Source organism: Capronia epimyces (genome assembly GCF_000585565.1).
Source record: "Capronia epimyces CBS 606.96 chromosome Unknown aczIQ-supercont1.8, whole genome shotgun sequence".
Taxonomy (NCBI): domain Eukaryota; kingdom Fungi; phylum Ascomycota; class Eurotiomycetes; order Chaetothyriales; family Herpotrichiellaceae; genus Capronia; species Capronia epimyces.
The window spans coordinates 872493-891070 of NW_006912911.1; the positions used below are offsets into that span (position 1 = coordinate 872493).

The window sequence follows — 18578 nt, forward strand, 5'->3', positions numbered from 1 at the left end:
TTTAGGTAGGCAGGAATCACCTCACCTGGTACGTCAGTCGAGAAACTAGATTGATCTCATCTCATCTCAGCCCTCGGACGAAGCGGTGCCAGCTCTCGTCAGCCATTCTAGATGTCCACAGCCACATCTACATGCCAGACTCAGCTACATCCCAAACTCAAAGAGCCAGAGCCAGAGCCAGAGCCAGAGTCAGAGCCACACGCTCCTCCGTCGTTCCTCGGGCTAAGGAGGCCTAAGGCTAAGCCATCGAGAGAGCGGTCACAGCGGCGCCACAGCACTCATCCTCGTCCTAATCCTCATCCTCGTGGTCGCAGACGGCGTTCGAGCCAGTCGATTTCGGTATTCTTATTCTTATCGATCGACAATAGAGTGCTCGGACGAAGTTGAACTCGGAGCACGACCGCCACCACCACCACGAGCGGTGGGCTAAGCCTCACTTCTCCCTACCTGGTTCAGGTTCAGGTTCAGGTTCGGTGGTAAAGTCCCAAGATGCGCGAATGGATCAAGAATATCCGGCCAACCTAACAGTGTCGATGGGGACTTTCCTGGCCCTGTTCGCAGAGGTCCAGACTGTCATTGTCTTGAGCTATGGCCGTATCGCAAAGTCATGTTCATGTTTCGGACGCCCGGCTCGGGCCAGTCGCTATACAAAGGAGGGTACGGGAGTCATAACAGCGAGCCATAGACTGCGTAAAGACTGGGAAAGTTAGGAGGTCAGACCCTCGAGTCATTCAAGGCCACATACTATTACAGTATTCTCCTAGCCGCTATTTTTAATGCTGCTACTGACGCAGAATCCACTTACACGCCAGCCACGCTGAGATCCTGCCGCTCGACGACAACACTCCCTTCGAGCTCAGTGGTTTGCAGCCTCGCCATTCGTGATCGCAGGGAACGGTATCGGCCCACCAGGCGAGTCCGGCAAGCGCGCCGTCAAAACCTCCACCCCGTCTTCGGTGACGAGCATCGTATGTTCGAACTGCGCGGACCTGCTTCCATCCGACGTCACGGCTGTCCAGTCATCCGGCCATGTCTTGTCCCTGTAGCTGCCCAGACAGATCATGGGTTCAATAGTAAAAGTCATCCCAGCCTTGCACTTCCCCACGGCCTTGTTCTTCGCGTAGTGCGGCACGTTAGGCGCGCAGTGAAACAGCGAGTTGATGCCATGGCCACAATAGGTCTTCACCACGTTAAGATTCTGTGTTTTCGCCAGTTTCTCGATAATGTCGCCGAAGTCGCTGATTTTCACCCCCGGCTTGACGTGCTCGATTGCTTTGTCGAGACATTGGCGAGTAGTCTCAACCAAACGAACGTTGTCAGGGTCTGCTTTAGCTTTGTCACCGATGTAGTAAGTCTCATTCAGATCACCGTGGTAGCCCTCATGATAAAGCGTAACATCGATGTTGAGAATGTCGCCATCGAGGAGAACCCGCTGATCGGGAATGCCGTGGCAGATGATCTCGTTAGGCGACGTGCACACTGACTTAGGGAAATGATTGTAGTTCAGAGGAGAGGGATACGACTAGGCAAAAGTCAGATGGCACAGCTGGGAAATGACTGCCGGACTCACGTTTCGTTCTATACAAGCCTTGTGGACAATCTCATCCAGGTAATCGGTCGTCACTCCGGGTTTCGCAGCAGCCGCAGCAATGTCAAGTACTTCCCTTGCCAATCTGCACACCTTGCGCATGCCCGCGATCCCTTTCTCGTCCAACGTCTGGATGTTGTTTTTCCTCACATATGGATATCTGGGGATCCCATCTTGCGCCCATTCCGGCTGTGGTATTGACTTGGGGACTTCCCGTTTCGGAGAGAGAGGATAGACGGGTCTTATAGCCCCGGTAAACGGATAGGTAGGGAACGGGTTGAAGTAGCCAGTTTCTGGATCAACTTTAGATACGACATTCGGAGCGAAAAAATCGCGGAGCAGGTTCGTACTCTTGTGTAGTGTTTTGTGTTCAGCCTGATCGACCCAAGTCAGCAACTCCCCTAGCATGTTGTTTCAAGTCTTTCTTACGAAAGACCGTGGCAGGATAGCCTACCCAACTCCGCTTAAAGCAGTCTTGCGAACAGAAGAAACTCTCAACCCCCATCTCCTTGCATTTTGGACATTGTAATGTCGACGCATCATTTTCGCAATTCAAGCCAGGGCATTTCCGCGCCTGGGCGGCTGCTTGATCCATCTTCGACTGGTATGTGTTTGGTGTTTGGCGGGCGAGCTGTTGGCTTCCGGCTATGAATTCGCTGCCAGGGTTCAGTGGGCAAGAGCCAGTACGAGTTGCAAGTGCTTTGCGAAAGCCCGAGTGTCAGAAGTGTCGAGACTATGCTGTACAATGTTTCAATGACCGCAAGAAAAAGAAAAGCTCCTGAAAGCTAGGACGAGAACTTTGAACAAGAGAAGATTTATTTCATAGCCTGTTCGCGATTGTCAGGCGGCTTTCACTGGAGGCTTTTTTTGGACACGCCGCTTTTGCCGCCACCAGTGCTTTCCCTTTCCATTTGCAGACCTCAGAGACCATGCTACTTTAGAAGGCAGAGATCTATATGAAAAGGGTTGCCTGACTTAGACACTAGCATCAAAAAGCATCGCCTACGGAATAGACTTGTGGGATGGTAAAGCTAAGAATGGTGCCCTCCCGTACCCTGAATTCCTTGGGCTAACCCAAATTTAAAATACACAGCCGAAATGAAGAGTCCAATCCTATCAACGCCAGACGTAACTATCTTCGAGGACAGGTACAAAGAGTCCTAAAACGATGATACCACGAAATGGCCCATCATTTGTCTGAAGGCCGCAGAAATGCTCAATCTAGAAAGGAATTAGAATACACCCATCACGAGCTTTGATCCACGTCGGTAGTCCGCCAGAGAGAGTGAGAAAGAAGGGAAGTCCTGCGATCGAACCGGCCAAGATCTGAGACATTGTTGTGGTATTGAATGATGACCAGTGCGGCCAGGAAAGCATAGAGGTTTCAAAGTCTGACCTTCGATTCGGCTGCTGCTCTCCGGGGATAACGCTGGTCTGTTACCTCAAATCAAGGTTCCTTTCACTCGCGAGCTGGTGTACCTTTTCCATTATGTCTTGCCCACAGCGATTGATTTGACCCCAACATGGCGATCGCATCCTCCTATGCAGGATTAGTAAATATCCTAGCACTTAGCAGAAGTAAAACAAAATATGCAGAATGTCCAGAGGGATAACCCTATCCCCAGGCACCAACGAATAGGTTACGTACCGGGTCAGTTCCTTGGCCGTGACCGACGCATCTGTCTTGAAAGACAGCTGCTGGTCATATACTGGCGTTGAACCAGCTATCAAAGCTGAAAAAAGCGGATAAAATGCTCAAGCTGAGACTTTAGGGCATGCTCCGGGCCATCCTAGATTCACCTCTCAATCTCTCTCGTTGTGCGTGATTCTTGTCTTTCTTCCTGGTAAAGCTGAGTATCGATGCGGGCGCTGACCGAGTGACGACGACAGCCGTGAGGATCTGTGCAGGAGGCTCATCCTGTCTAGTAGGACACTGTAGAATAGAATATGTTCTCCCAGCTCGATGGAAACTGATCCTCACATTGGGTGCGGTCCAACTGACTGTGTCCTTCGAGGAGGATAATATCGGCCCAAGGCATTCGTGTGATAGATCGCGATTATGTAGCTTCAAGTTGCCTGCTGATCCTTTTCACCCGCTTGTTTCCACTCGAATTCTGTGCTGGTCAGTCCTGAATACGTCTTCCACGAAGTCGATACAAGCTTACTCTGGCGGCACATGGGGCAAAGTCCCTTCGAAGACTCTTGTTGGATCCATGTTAGGAGACAGTGCTGCCGAGATTAGGCTCCGTCATGCTCCGGAATTTGGACCAGGATACACACCATATGGAACGAGTGGCCACATTTTCCTATCAACAACGTACAATCGTCGCCCGGGAACTTACAAGTTGGGCAAGTTCCGTCAAATTGTACTCGACAGATTCCGCAGACTTCATCCTCAGGCATATCCCATCGCCACATAGCAACCGCGTGCCATTGCTTTATTTTGACTTTCATCCTGAGAGACTCTTTGCCGCGAGGAGACAGAGGGTAGGAGGAGAAGGTCGCGGATCGTGGTCGGTGCACAGACTCGATAGATTGATACCTGTGTGCAGTCGTGCAGCTTCAGGACATATTGTTGACACAGTCAGTAGTTGGTAGAATTGTTAGGTGTTGAAACTCGGCGGATGTTCTTCACATGCGTCTGTCGCGTCTCGAAAGCGGTCAGTTTTGTTTGGTTCCCTGAAGGCGGCCGAAGAAGCGGCAGTCCCCACTACGTCAGTTCCAGTTCAGTGGGGGGAATATGTACCGAGTACTCTGTAGCTCGGTCTCAACTCAAGCCTCGATCCGATGAAGCTCTAAGGTAGTTATCCGAGTCAAGTTTGTGACCGCAACTATGAGATGTATGTCGTCCCGTTGAAACAACTATGAACCATGCTAAAAATGATCCAGACGTCTGTGGCACGGAGTGATGACTGACGGATCACTTTGAAAATGCTGATTATCACACCCACGTCGCCTCTTTGGCGTCATGGAGCTGTCCGCTCCCTCGGTATAGGTATTCGGCACTATGGCACCACGTTGCTGCCGCGTCAATCCTTCTCTTCCTATTTGGTCACGCCAAAAGAGCTCAACGATGCCCTCGGCAAAAATTCTCCAACAGCGATCTCGACAGCTCCAAGAGTCATTCCTATCTGTGCCGCATGGTTCATGCCCAATGATCCTGAGAAGAGGACTGGGCTTGAAGTCTTCAAGAAGAAGAGAATACCTACTGCAAGATACTTTGATATCGATGAGATCAAGGACAACGAATCGCCCTATCCGCATATGCTACCCACCTGCGAAACGTTTGCAGAAGCCATGTCGAATCTTGGCGTGAGGAAGGATGATGAGGTGGTGGTCTATGATAGTGAAGAGCTGGGGTTGTTTTCTGCTCCACGAGCTGCTTGGACAATGCGAGTGTATGGCCACCCTAGAGTACACGTGCTTAACAACTTTCGGCTTTGGGTCAAAGAGGGCTACCCCATCGAGACGGGGCCTCCAACAGTCCCCAATATCACAAAATATCCTATTCCCAGCTACAACACGGATATGGTGGTCAAGTTTGCCGAGATGAAAACCATTGGCTACGACTACGGCAAAGAAGGGTCTGAAGAAATTCAAATCCTCGACGCACGATCCCAAGGCCGCTGGGAGGGCAGTGAGCCAGAACCAAGACCGGGGTTGAAGTCCGGTCATATGCCTGGCTCAACAAGCCTGCCGTTCCAGGAGCTTCTTGATCCTGAGACGAAGACTCTGAAGCCTCGCGAAGAGCTGCGCAAGATCTTCGAGTCCAAGAAGCTAGATCCCAAGAAGCCGTTCATTGCTACGTGTGGCACTGGTGTCACCGCAGCAGTTATTGAAGCTGCCCTCAAAGAGGCAGACTTTGGCTCCGAAGATGATCGAAGACTCTACGATGGCAGCTGGACGTGAGTTTTGTCACATCGTTGACCTAGTACTGAAGCTGACTCCTCTTACAGAGAATGGGCGTCCAGGGTCTCCCCTACCAGCGGACTCATATTATCCAGTGCTTCATCTCGGTGAACGTTCTTTACCATCGGTTGTTTGCAACGTCGGGAGTTTGGTGGTAACCTAGTAGCGTTGGCGCAATAGTTCTGATGGCACTCTGCTTCTCCTGAAAAGTGCTGGAGAGGTTTAATTGATCCGAGACTGAGCCCCTTCTTTGATAACACCCTCCCTTGCGGTTATTTCAAGCCTATATGAAGGCAATGTAGATCACACACGCGAGCGGCGTCTTTCGGAGGCAAATGCTCCGTGGGGTAGCCGCTCCACCATGATAATTCCAGCATTATTGAGCTCCGCGGATCAAAGCATTGGATTACAATTTTATGATTTCTCGCCTGCATTCACCATCATCATCAGTGCAAAGTTGCCGTCTCTTTGTTGAAGTGTTGGGACCTGAGTAAACATTATCTTCATTCATCTGGTCTGTTGGGAGATTTCCCCCTTGTGGCACGCTCATCCGCCTCTGGCATGAATCCAAGGTGACATGACCCAGGCCACGAAAGATGCAGCCAAATTTCTGAAGAGCACACTTCGGCTGCCCTCCTCCACGTTTCCTCCTCGCCCAAAGCCCGCAGATATCGCCAAATACCTTCCAAGATGTGCAGATGACCTCTACGCCTGGCAGCGCCAAGAACGGCCTGCTGCGAACACTTTTGTCCTCCACGATGGACCGCCTTACGCCAACGGAGATCTGCACGTCGGACACGCGCTGAACAAGATCCTCAAAGACATCATCTGCCGCTCTAGGCTCGCCGAAGGCAGACGGGTTGACTACGTGCCTGGTTGGGACTGCCACGGTTTGCCGATTGAGCTAAAGGCTCTTGAACAGCATGGCTGGCAGCGCGGACAAGGCGTCGACCCCGTGGCGATCCGCAAAGCCGCGAGAAAGTTCGCTTACAAGACGGTGGAAAAGCAGATGGCTGGCTTTCGGTCGTGGGCTGTGATGGGTGATTGGCAAAATCACTGGAAAACCATGGACAAGAGCTTTGAAATGCGGCAGTTGGCGGTGTTTCAGGCTATGGCGCAGCATGGGTTGATATACCGAAAGCACAAGCCAGTGTATTGGTCGCCCTCCTCTGGGACTGCTCTAGCCGAAGCGGAGCTTGAATATCAGGACGACCACGTCTCAACTGCGGCATTGGTGAAGTTCCCCTTAGACACATCTGATCTCTCAGGGGATGGACTAGTCAATGCGGTAATATGGACTACTACGCCCTGGACGCTTCCGGCAAATCAAGCAATAGCCATTCATTCCGCCTTGCAGTACAGCCTCGTCAAATCAGAGACTCACGGACTTTTGATCGTGGCACGTGCCAGAGTGTCCTATTTGGAGGAGACCATAGGAGAGCATGTACAGGTCGTCTTGGACTCTGTCCCTGTTGACAAGCTGCTGCAAAGTACCTATTCGGGCTTGAGCCAGTTTGGAAATGGAGCAGCGAATAGGCCATTCGTTCACGCAGACTTCGTGTCAGCCCAGAGCGGTACCGGTCTCGTTCACTGTGCTCCTGGTCATGGTATGGAGGACTATGAAGCTCTGCAACCATTGATCCAAGCCTCAAAGGTGTCTGTGCGAGCGCCGGTAGACAACCTAGGTCGTTTCAATGACACGGCCTCTCCCAATGATCCCAGCCTTTTGGCTGGAAAAGACGTATTCGGAGAGGGAAACAAGGCGATCTTGGAGCTGTTGCAGGAAAGTGGGCTGCTCGTCCACCAGCACGCATACAAACACAAGTACCCGATAGACTGGAGGACCAAAGAGCCCGTGATCATCCGCGCAACGGCTCAGTGGTTTGCCGATATTTCCGAGATCAAAACTGACACCATGCACGCGCTCGACACTGTACGCTTTCTGCCTGAGACAGGTAGAAGCCGCCTGCGGAGCTTTGTGGAGAACAGGAGCGAATGGTGTATCTCGCGGCAGCGAGCCTGGGGGGTTCCTATACCGGCAATCTACCATAAGACCACGGGTGAAGCTGTCTTGACGCCGGAGAGCATTGGACATATCATTAGAGTCATTGACGACCGAGGAATCGATGCGTGGTGGTCTGACGCACCCGACGATCCACGCTGGATCCATCCGGGCTTGTCATCCTCTCCAGGCTCTTCAGAATACGTTCGTGGCATGGATACAATGGACGTGTGGTTCGACAGCGGCACGAGCTGGACGTTGATGCTTCAAGATACCAAAGGGTCGGTCGAACTCCGACCTCAATCTGCACCACTGGCCGACATTTATGTCGAAGGCACCGATCAGCACAGAGGCTGGTTCCAGTCAAGTTTACTCACCAACGTGGCATACCAGAAATCTCTGCACCCAACTGCCGCCTCGAATATACCGTCATGCCATGCCCCGTTCCGCATTCTCGCTACCCACGGCTTCACCTTGGATGAGCACGGTAAGAAGATGAGCAAATCACTCGGCAACGTCATTGCTCCTGCTCAGATCATTGCTGGCATCGAACCGGCCTCGAAGACAGCCCCCGTTACTGCGAAGGCATCACAGCAGACCAAGGGAAAGCGGGAGCATCATCCTCTCGGACCCGATGCGCTGAGAATGTGGGTTGCAAGTAGCGAGTGGACCAAGGACGTTGTGATCAGCGACAAGGTCGTTAGTTCTGTCCACAACGCACTCGACAAGTACCGCCTTACAATGAGGATGTTACTGGGCATGTTAAGCGATTTTGATCCACGGATGCTCGTCCCGTATGAGAAAATGTCTCGGCTGGACCAGATGGCAATGCTGCAGCTATACGTCGTCTGCCATTCTACACGAAAGGCGTATTCGGATCTAGAGCTTCACAAAGCCGCATCCTCCATCCATAAATGGGTTACGACGGATTTGTCCAGCTTCTACTTTGAAGCCATCAAAGACATCATTTATTGTGACACGCCCACAAGTGAAAGGCGATTGAGTGCTCAGACAGCGCTACATCATATTTTGTGTCAATTACAGACTCTGCTTGGACCGATCACACCACTTTTGGTGGAGGAAAGCTGGGAACACAGCCCCGAGAGCTACAAATCTGCGCTTGACCACCCACTGAAGCGGATATGGACCTACCCTCCAGAAGAATGGTACGACAATGCTCTGGAGTGTGTGATACCAACGGTGATGGCTATCAACTCGAGCGTCAAAGCCGCACAAGAAGCGGCTCGCAAGGACAAACTCATGGGACAGTCGCTGGCGTCAGATGTCACGATCCATCTTCGGGAAGGTATTGATTTGTCCAATGTGCCGAGAGACACTCTGAGAGAAATCCTGGTGGTGTCGGAAGTGGAAATAGTGAAGCAGGGCGTTGTTGAAATTGTCTCTGGTCAAGAATGGATACGCTCGAGCGATATCGTGTCGCCCGAAGGGCAGACACTGGGGATCGCCCATGTCACGAGCCCTCGTGGTGGAAAATGTGCTCGATGCTGGAGATATGTGGTTCAACCAGAAGCATCACAGGAACCAGAAGAACCACAAGATACCGAAAAGCTACCCCTCTGTGTACGATGTACAGACGCCGTTGCGGAACATCAAAAGTAGGGATGGATTGGTCTGCATGTTAGATACCCATGTACCGTATATTGTACAATTACACGCTCTTATCTCAGTGTCGACACTGGCAGTGGACTTTAATTCCAAGGGAAGGGGGTGATCTAATCGCCAACTCGGACCGCGGGCGGCTGATGATAGGAAATGAAAGAGCGTTCAAGACGAGATCCTGCTGCGGGCGATCGAAGCGCCACCGCAATCATTTGCGACTGGTCATGGGATCTGCAGGACTTGATGGCAATCCAAAGACCTCGTTAGCTGCATCTAACCACGTAGCTGTCCAAGCGATCAATGCGGGGTCAAGCGTGTAGAATGACTCGCATTGATAACTGGAACCGAGACTTGATTTTTTGACATACCTTACTGTGCATGGCTCGGACGAAGAGTATCTGCCGGTGAGGCTGTCCTAGAGCTCTCATTTTGCATGTTGGTGACGCCCCGACTCACTGAAGAGACATCTGCGTTGTACTGTACCTACTGCGAGTGTTGTAGCGTCCCGTGGTCTCTCCCGGAGTTCACAGTACGTCCGACGTCATGAGTGACGTTTGCTCATAGCTTCGATCTGCAGCTAGCTCTAGAGTTCAACATGGGTTGAATATGTGGACTGCATTGCAGTCTTCAATGGATGGCTGGGGCCCCGAGAAGGCATGGAGCCCTTGGAAGCCTGGCACCTACTGGGGGCGAGTGTCTTTGACCGCCGTATGGGCTCAACTGCGGTTGCTGAGGTGTTCCCGTGATGAAGCTGGCCATCACGGTTGGTCGTTGATGGGAAAGATGGACACGGTGTGCCGGAGGCGCATCAGTGGTGACGGTTATGGCCGCAGCTATATTCGAAATGCGTGGCTGGTGCACGATTGATTCGACGAGGCCCGTGGCTCCTGACGCCTTAGCAGGCCCCTAAGGTCAGTGGCAGGCTAAGGACCAGGGCACAAGATGGAAACATGGAGCTAAGGCCCCTAAACACTGCTTGCCCCCGCAATTTGCAGAGAAGTTACACCACCGCATCTCACCCACTGCACTGTCTTGCATCTCGCGCTGCCCTTCAAACAGGAAACGAGAGGCAGGCGAGGAACGGTGACCCTGAGGATGAGGGGGCCGGCCCCATCACAACCATTCACACAGCACAGTCCAGCGGCGTGACCCAGGCGGCAGAGGAGAAATGACCATTGCCAATTCCTTTCCAGGCAGCAGGCCAGGGAAGCTGTCGGAGCTCCTTCGTCATCACTTGGTGCTTGCCTCACTTTCTATGGACCCAATGTCTTCCTGACTGTCCCTTTTGTGCCACTGCATTTCTTTTGACTGCTGCCTTGCTCTTCCTTTCTTCAACCTCGCTCCTGGAAGAGTCTCACATCTACATCCATTCCACAGTTCACTGTTTACTTGCCGTACTGATTGTTGCAATCGTATCTCGCGAAGCATCATCTACTCCTGTTCCCTTCTCTTTGAGCCTCTAACTTTCACATTGTGTCTACCGCCGTCGGAATGATTCTTCATCCAGACATGATGAAGACCACCCTACCAACTGCTGCCTCCTCGGTGGCTCCCATTCCCACCATTATCCCAACTCCGGTGATCAATGTCACAGCCGGTGCCGCGGGGCATAGGACTCTCTGGTACACACGCTCGCCTCCATAGCCACCAACCGTTGCTGACTATTCCCAGGGTTGTGGTGGTACTAATGGCTATTTCCTCGCTGGTCATCTATGGCCTTGCGTTCCGGGTGCCTGTGGTAAATTTAAAGCTCCAATCGAGTGCAGTGCCTTTTCTGACGACGGCAGCAAAAACGTCTCTTCCATGTCCTGACTGCCTTCATCACCACCTTTGCCTTCTTGTCCTACTTCGCTCTGGCTACGGGGGACGGGATCTCGTTCAACACATATACAGTGACTGAGTCACACAAGAGGGTCCCGGATACACATCAAACATACAAGCGGGAGGTCTACTGGGCAAGATATGTCGACTGGAGCATCACAACCCCACTCCTTCTCTTGGATCTGGCCCTACTTGCTGGCCTCAGCGGTGCCAACATCTTGGTTGCCGTCGTTGCTGATATCATCATGATTTTGACGGGTCTGTTTGCTGCTTTTGGTACCAAAGGTAGTCAGACCTGGGGCTGGTATGCAATTGCCTGCATTGCGTATTTGGTCGTCGTCTATCAGCTTGCTTTCAATGGCCGACAGGCTGTCGCCGCGAAAGACAGTAAGACGAAGGCTTTCTATGCTTCCATTGCCGGCTTTACCCTGGTCGTCTGGACCCTCTATCCTATGTGAGTGTCCTTGGGGTACGTTCAAAGCATCTAGAGCCGCTGCTGACAAAACATAGCATTTGGGGACTCTCTGAGGGTGGTCATGTCATCAACGTCGATTCGGAGATTGTGGCATATGCTGTGCTGGACATCCTTGCCAAACCAGTTAGTCAAGCCCTTGCCACTTATTTCATGACATCTAACAGGCTACAGGTCTTCGGCTTCTGGCTTCTGTTCACTCATGATAGCATGTCTAGCACGTAAGTTCAGCCTGCACAGCCGCTCTGCGTCTCACTGACAGTTTTAGTACTCCGTCGCTTGAGGGATTCTGGTCGCAAGGCTTTGGCAGCCAAGGCACCCTCCGAGTGGGCGATGATGACGATGCATGAGCCCATACGCCGACCTATCCAGGCATAGGCGATAATGAGCGAACCATTCACGGGACCTCGCCCCCGATATAGCGCTGGATGCACAACGCAAGGCGGGGAATATGGTGAGTCATGGGGATTGACGGGAGAGAGAGGTGGCAGTCATCGACGGTGCATAATGACATGGATCTCATGAAGGTTGAATCGAGCAACGTACATTCGCTAAGTTAGGGCTGGCGTTCTTCTCGGTGCAGCAGTTCGAGCGCATCAAGCTTGATAGGCGAATTGTACAGTAACACCTTTCATTTTTGACAATTGGCATGACAAAAATCAGGCTTCAGGTTGCATGGTACAATGACAATTGATTTCAGTGCATGATGTATGATCTGCTTGTCACGCTCTGACCTAAGGCATTATACCGTGTTGTCCCTCCCATATCCAGATCTTCTGGTATTGACGGTGTGGTTGTCATCTGTCGACGTGCCCACTCAATCCAGAGAAATCCAGAGGCTTTCCCCAACCATGACGGCGACAGTGGCACTGAAGGAAGCCATTAGAATCTTCGGGTTGGGCGCTCCTGCACACTTGGAGGGGAAGCGGTCAGCTGTTTGGATTGGATCGTCGCCGAAGCCACCAACTTACTGTTGGCTCTCCCTTATATCTTGGTTGTCAACTCCTTGCAGAGGCGGACCACTATTGCCATGGTCAAAATAGGCAATTCCCTTCTCAACCAACGACCACTATCAATGCTCATCTCACTGTCGGCGATGTCTGCCATGGTGCTGGCAGTCGCCCAGGCCCAGACCATAGAATTCCCGAATCCCAGGTACTGTTTGTTCAGGATGATGACCTCCTGCAGAGCGACTGACTTCGGCGTCCCCGAGCAGTTCTCCTTGGCCATCGAACGAAGACGTTGCGAGTGCAGATTGTACCCACACACTCTATACCGAGCCAAAGCTGGTGTTCGGACCGACAAGCACGTTCTACTCCGTGACCACATACACTTCGAAGGCTTATGACTGCTTCGGGTGCAGCAGCATCGATGTTCGCCCATTGGGTAACATCCTTGTGGTAAGGCGTTTACCGCAGGGGGGCTGATCTGATCGCCTCTCTTCGTTCGATGTTTGCTTCCTCAGCTGACAGTTGAGGTTAGGAAGTCCACTATACCACCACCGTCACTGCGCTGAATGCGACCACGATAACAACACCACGATGCAGTTCTACATCCGCCACCCTGTGAAACGGGGTTCATCGGAAGATTCAGTGGGGATCTGCTAGCCTGCAAGTAACAAACTTCTGAAGACTTGCCCATGAAGAGAAGGGGGACAGCAATATGGTCACACAAGCAAGACTGTTATTAGTGGAGTTCAGATTTACCTCTGTTATTTCAACTTGTCGAAAATACATCGCATTCAAACTTTACTTTTGAGATCTGCTGGATCCACAGGTTCAATTCTTCTGCGAGCTACGTGACTATGATTCTTTCTCCGGCGTCCGTACGAAAAGACATCGGCGAAAGGAAGAGTGGCTTGATAATAAACGTGCGAGCCATATACGTATTATCAAACTGTCAGCATCGATGCCGAAAATGACTCACCGGATCATGAGATAGAGAGACAGATCGCGTTTGAGACCTGTTGGTATACTCGAATGCTGTCAAAGTAACATTAAGCTTAAAGCCCAACCCAAACTCTGACCCAAACGCAAAAACATTTTGTCGGCGAAGCAAAGTGTCAGAGGCCTTCCGGATTCGGAATGCAGAATACTGAATCCGGCATCTACGTTATCACATATGTCTCCTCGCAACAGGGCGCCCGTTTTCACTGCAGATTCGACGCAGATCGGATGTAGATTCTCTTCTGCCGGTAGTAATTAATACAGTCAACTCTCGTGCTACTTCCAGAAGAGAGGCAATTGAAATTGCGAGTCTGGTAGGAGTGGACCTCCCGCCACGTGACACTGAACAACCACACACGCCACACTGTGGCTGAGCATGGATGGATGAATCAGCGTCCCACCACTTTTGTATGGGATCTATCCGTACTCCGTACTCTTGGGGCTTGACCTGCCAGCGTAAAGTGAAGGGGTTTCGAGTGGAGCGAAAAAGTGGCCGTGCAAACACTGGGCATGGCATTCAAAGCGCCCAACCCCAATCTACCTCCACTTGGATATTCGGCCATCAAACACGACAGCCATCCAGCCCCTTTGCCTGCGTGCTCCTCTCTCGACCAGAGCATGCTCCTCCTCTCGAGTCACCGGGCAACGCACCTCCGCGATCCCTCCAACCTTGAAGGCGTTTCCCCAGCGCAGTGCCTGTTCCGGAAGTGTTCTCCGCAAGCGACAACACCGACGGAAGCACATTCCACGTGCAACGCAGCCGCACGTCCCTAAGCAGTCTGGCCAAGCTTGAGGCGGGAGACATTATACAGGGAAGAAGACGAAAGAGCAAAACACGGCAGTCTTGTCAGACACATTGGGTTGGCGTCCGAAACGGCAGTACACATGCCAAAGCCTGCGTGCTGCGGGTCGGTGCAGGCGTCCGTCAACATGCTGGTCCAAGAGATGGTCTTGAACAACGACTCGAACCGGTCCCAAGATATCTACGAACGCCACTTTGCTCCCATGAAGTCATTCAAGTCGGACATTCCGTTTTCTCTGGCCACCCCTCGAAAGCATGCTCCTTTGGTGGCCTCCGTCGCAGACCTAACCGACACGGACGGGCAATCGGTCGGTGTCATCACAATCAAGGCGACGGACTCCCTACCACCGGAGACGGGCAGCGCTGTCTGTGAAACGGTGTGTCATGGCCTAGAAGCCCAGAAGAGTCTAGGAAAGCCCAAGGTGTCGCTGAACGACCTCCCTCTTGAACTCCAGGGCAAGGTGCTCGACTTCATCTTTGGGGACATGCATTCTGTATATGCGGCCAGCACGTCATTACGAGGGAAGAGCGTGTCTTCCCTCATGCGGCATCCACGTCGGAAAGCAGTATCGGATTTGGCTTTGGTCTCGTCCGCATGGCGCGACTTGGTTCAGGAACGAATATACAGGCACATCAAACTCAAAGGCACTCGTGCTGGACTGGCAGATTCGGAGGAGTTCTTCGTCAACCATATGCATCTGACGAAGTTGGTGCGCCACATCGAATTCTGGGTACCTGTCTGGGGAGACAAGGCATCATCCGTAGACACTCGTTCTATGGGGTCGGTCATGCAAGGGCCTGAATGGAATGGGTATTTTCACCTCCCCGACCAGACAAATGAGAGCCTCGTCCCTGCGAATGACTTTTTGGGATATGGCTTCAAGCTAAGCGCCTACTCGGCAACGCTTTCCGAAATCTTTAGCCACATCAGTTGTTTCTTCCCTAACTCGCGCGTCTTCACTCTCGAAGGTGGTCACTGCAAAAAATCCAACATGATTCGACATTTTCCGCAAACGCTGTTCCCGGACCCGAATCAGAGTCTCGAGAAATTGCCCAACATTCGGACATTCGCTATGCGCGGAGCTTGGAATATCATGCGGAAACACGCTCACTGGAGGACGATTGAGTCTGCCTTGCCAAATGTGGAGGAATGGCACTGTGGCTACGCAAAGCCACGGATCGAGGCGGATGCTACTATCAACAGCATTTTACAACATCTGCCGTCGCAGCTCCGCCACGTTAACATATCTCTTGACGGAATGTACAGTAAAGATCCGCTGACAGTCGGATCGAGCTACACTCCAGGGCAACCGCATTTATGCGAGCGATTAGGTCGAGTACTTCCCCACCTGGAGTCGTTGACTTTCACGGGTAAAATCTGCGAATGTCTGTGGACTTCGGCCTTTTCGGCGCTTTCCGATCTGAAGCATGAGCCACGGCTCAAGGCGGTGGAAATCGTCGTCAAATCCTGCTGCCGTCAACGTGTCACGGATATCGACCCAGAGACAGGCGAGACGATTGTGCATGAACTCGGCGGCGTGATGGCCGACGGGGCCGGCATCACCAACCTTGTCTTCATCCGGGCGTTTGAGCGTTTGGTGCTGCATGCCGTCGAGGCGTTGTCACGCTTTCCCCATCTCAACTACGTCCGCATTCGGTTCATCGATCTCGACTCCCCATGTACGCTGCTCAACCCGTACTGGCAACTGGAGAATGGCAAGGTGTATGGAATCTGGAGTGAAGAGATCGTCGAGCGCCTCAGTGAAGTGAAGCCAGAGGTCGAGTACGAAGAGCTGGGTGACGGGATCGAGTATGCCGGGTACCACCGAAAACCCAGTCCCACGGCCGTGACTGGGCTGGGCAGTGACCCAACGGACGGCGCGCGTGGCGCGACTCCAAGTCCAAGCGTCGTGGCCGGACTTGGATCTGGATGCAGTCTCTACCCGAAGCTGAAGCCGCGCAGTATCAAGACGACTAGCTACAAGGTCGTCGCCGACGCCAGGGGTAGCTGAATGCATGGAGTGTCTGAGCCGGACGACGTCACGGACGAAAATGAAAACCAGATTGACTTTTCCCTTTTTCCCCTTTTTCTTTGACTGTTCGGCGGGCTGGGTTGGCGAATGGAGGTACGCTGGTCGGGCGCATTGGCCGTCATTGTCATATTCGTCGTCAAACGTGTACCAGGGAATTGATGGGAACGGCAACGGGGGTGAGAGCGGCGCATACCATTCAGCACCGGTGGGGAAACATGTCTGTCGTCTTCTACTGCTGAGCGGTCCTCGTGCGGCGGTCTGGTCATCGCATCGTGAAAAGGGACATTGTTGCAGGCGGTCATCGCATCGTCAAAAGGGAAACTGTTGCAATCATGTTGTATGTTGTGCAGTACCTCTATTCTATGACTGGGACGCGAAGTGAAGTCGGAAAACAGCCATGAAGATCGGATACAGTACGGAGTACCTTAGATGATCTCACGAGTCTTGATTGTGAACGGGGTGGAATTTCCAACAGACACGACAATAATCTAGTCATGACTACCTACCTACCTAATCCCCAGATTCTTACCTTACACACTCGGACTAGTAGGTACAGTAGGTAGGGACTTTTCTAGCACCAAGGCTGGTTTCAAATTACAGTACGGAGTACGGATACATAAACCAGGCTGGCTCGACGCTCAGTACCAGTAGTCTCCATTGTTGCCTGCTTGGGCCAAGGTTTTTGATATCGGGTTAAAGGTGGCACAATTTTCAATATCCGCATTCTAGCATCCTATGCAGCGTGTCTAGACCAAGTTGCAAACTTCCTTCGGGGTGGTTCGAAAATGCAATTATCATGTCGTTCCCTCGGGTCGTTCCCATAATGCGGATCCGACATCCCTTGCATAACCAGATTAGTTGCTCTTCAACACCCGGTTTCGCGGGCCTAGATGGACACTAGTGATATCACTTATGTCTAGGACGCTGTTGCCTCGCGGTCTGCTAGATCTTGGGCCATCCGTGCTCCTTTGTGAAACCGCATTCGTCTCGGTCTTTGACGTTGGTTTAGAACCCGAGGCTGAAGCCGAGACTGAAACTGATGGTCGTGATCCCGCTACCACATTCATAACCGGGCTTATAGCCACGTCTTCCACCACGATCCCGAGTATCCCACAGTTGATCGCGAAGAAGCCCAGGCTTGCTGCAAACAAGCCGGGGACAAACGTGCTCCTACCCAAAAACTCAAGCTGGTAGCCCTGCTGTAACCATGCAGCCTGACCCAATACCCAGAGTGCCAGGGCAGTTGCACCAAGTGCTGGCCGTGCAGTAAGCGATGAATTCGGAATGTACAGCGGCAAGAAGATGAGGTACCACAGAAAGTACTGGGAAGTGCAGACTTTGTTGAACGTGACAAAGGCCAGGGTCTGTGCAAGCATCGTCGCTGGCAGGTCTCGTTTGGCCATTCCAACGGGGATGAGAAAAGCGGAAAGCAGCAGTTGTGGCACAAATGCCAGAGATTCTAAAGATAATGCTGCCGATGCACCCGCAAGAGAAGGGACCGCTTGCTGGGCGGACGAGAGGTAGAGTAGTGTATTATATGGGGAAAAGTTGTGGCGATGGTCGATTCGCGTCAGATGGTGGAGAAAAGTGTGCTGGAGAAACGGTGGGCCGTAGATATTGTACATGAGAACATTGAGAGCTGCGAATGTGAGAAGCGATGCAGAGATGAACAAGATGCGGTTTGTGTTGAAGAACTTGAGCACGCTCTGTAATGTCGTGCTGGTTGAGGTAGAGGATCTGGTCTCGAGCGCCCACAGCATGCTGGCCCCGTAGATGAAAGGGTATATCTTGAAATGCACACACAAGCCCAGCAGGATTCCCGACAGGGTGATCTTCCCTGTCTCAAAGGCCCATAAGAGTGCCATGACCAGGACACAAAGAAACCCCTCGCTGCTTCCACGAGTACTGATGTTCGCGACCATCGGATTTAGGAGCCATACACTGGCATATTTCAACGCTTTTCCCTCTTGCAACCCCCGTCTCTTCAAGACCATTAGGATGAGCCATCCAGCAATCAAATCAGACAGTGCAAACAGCACTTTGCCAAAATGGAACCAGAGCCCTCCCCAACTGGTGGGGAGAAGGATCCAGGAAAGCAGAGGAGTATAGCGGTACGTTGCGCGGTCGTAGGGCGAAGAACGCCAGGTGACGGCCCGCGCTGCATCTGTAAAGACGTAGTAGTCGATGTCTGTGTATTTTATGGCGGAGACTGAGTCCTGATATATCCCATAAACTAGGAGGATGGCCCGCAGAAGAAAGGCAGAGGCGAAAATCGAGGTGCGGGAGGAGAACACTGAGGCCAGGAGCGACGGCATGTTGCTGATTGCATGACTTGTAGGCGTTCCTGAACGGAAGATACAAGCTTCCTAGGGGATGCTGCGAAGA

At 52.3% G+C, this 18578-nt stretch overlaps 7 protein-coding genes across 7 annotated transcripts; 4 read left to right on the forward strand and 3 right to left on the reverse strand.

Annotated features, from left to right (window-relative positions):
• Nucleotides 1-856: 856 nt before the first annotated feature.
• On the reverse strand, nt 857-2183 carry A1O3_08722 (methionyl aminopeptidase; the record flags this gene model as incomplete). The annotated part of the gene is made up of 3 exons (XM_007738819.1): nt 857-1522; nt 1571-1963; nt 2043-2183. The coding sequence occupies 3 exons, from the start codon at nt 2181-2183 to the stop codon at nt 857-859; spliced, it is 1200 nt and encodes a 399-aa protein (XP_007737009.1).
• Nucleotides 2184-3655: 1472 nt separating this feature from the next.
• Nucleotides 3656-4042, reverse strand: A1O3_08723 (anaphase-promoting complex subunit 11; the record flags this gene model as incomplete). Its single annotated transcript, XM_007738820.1, has 3 exons — nt 3656-3702; nt 3754-3817; nt 3869-4042. The coding sequence occupies 3 exons, from the start codon at nt 4040-4042 to the stop codon at nt 3656-3658; spliced, it is 285 nt and encodes a 94-aa protein (XP_007737010.1).
• Nucleotides 4043-4519: 477 nt separating this feature from the next.
• A1O3_08724 (uncharacterized protein) lies at nt 4520-5608 on the forward strand (the record flags this gene model as incomplete). Its single annotated transcript, XM_007738821.1, has 2 exons — nt 4520-5493; nt 5545-5608. 2 exons carry the CDS (start codon nt 4520-4522, stop codon nt 5606-5608), a joined length of 1038 nt encoding a protein of 345 aa, XP_007737011.1.
• A 466-nt stretch (nt 5609-6074) lies between these two features.
• On the forward strand, nt 6075-9119 carry A1O3_08725 (isoleucyl-tRNA synthetase; the record flags this gene model as incomplete). Its single annotated transcript, XM_007738822.1, has 1 exon — nt 6075-9119. One exon carries the CDS (start codon nt 6075-6077, stop codon nt 9117-9119), a length of 3045 nt encoding a protein of 1014 aa, XP_007737012.1.
• A 1687-nt stretch (nt 9120-10806) lies between these two features.
• Nucleotides 10807-11762, forward strand: A1O3_08726 (uncharacterized protein; the record flags this gene model as incomplete). The annotated part of the gene is made up of 5 exons (XM_007738823.1): nt 10807-10857; nt 10907-11394; nt 11451-11538; nt 11587-11633; nt 11681-11762. 5 exons carry the CDS (start codon nt 10807-10809, stop codon nt 11760-11762), a joined length of 756 nt encoding a protein of 251 aa, XP_007737013.1.
• Nucleotides 11763-14288: 2526 nt separating this feature from the next.
• A1O3_08727 (uncharacterized protein) lies at nt 14289-16172 on the forward strand (the record flags this gene model as incomplete). Its single annotated transcript, XM_007738824.1, has 1 exon — nt 14289-16172. One exon carries the CDS (start codon nt 14289-14291, stop codon nt 16170-16172), a length of 1884 nt encoding a protein of 627 aa, XP_007737014.1.
• Nucleotides 16173-17047: 875 nt separating this feature from the next.
• Nucleotides 17048-18508, reverse strand: A1O3_08728 (phosphatidylinositol glycan, class M; the record flags this gene model as incomplete). The annotated part of the gene is made up of 1 exon (XM_007738825.1): nt 17048-18508. The coding sequence occupies one exon, from the start codon at nt 18506-18508 to the stop codon at nt 17048-17050; it is 1461 nt and encodes a 486-aa protein (XP_007737015.1).
• Between the last annotated feature and the right edge of the window lie 70 nt (nt 18509-18578).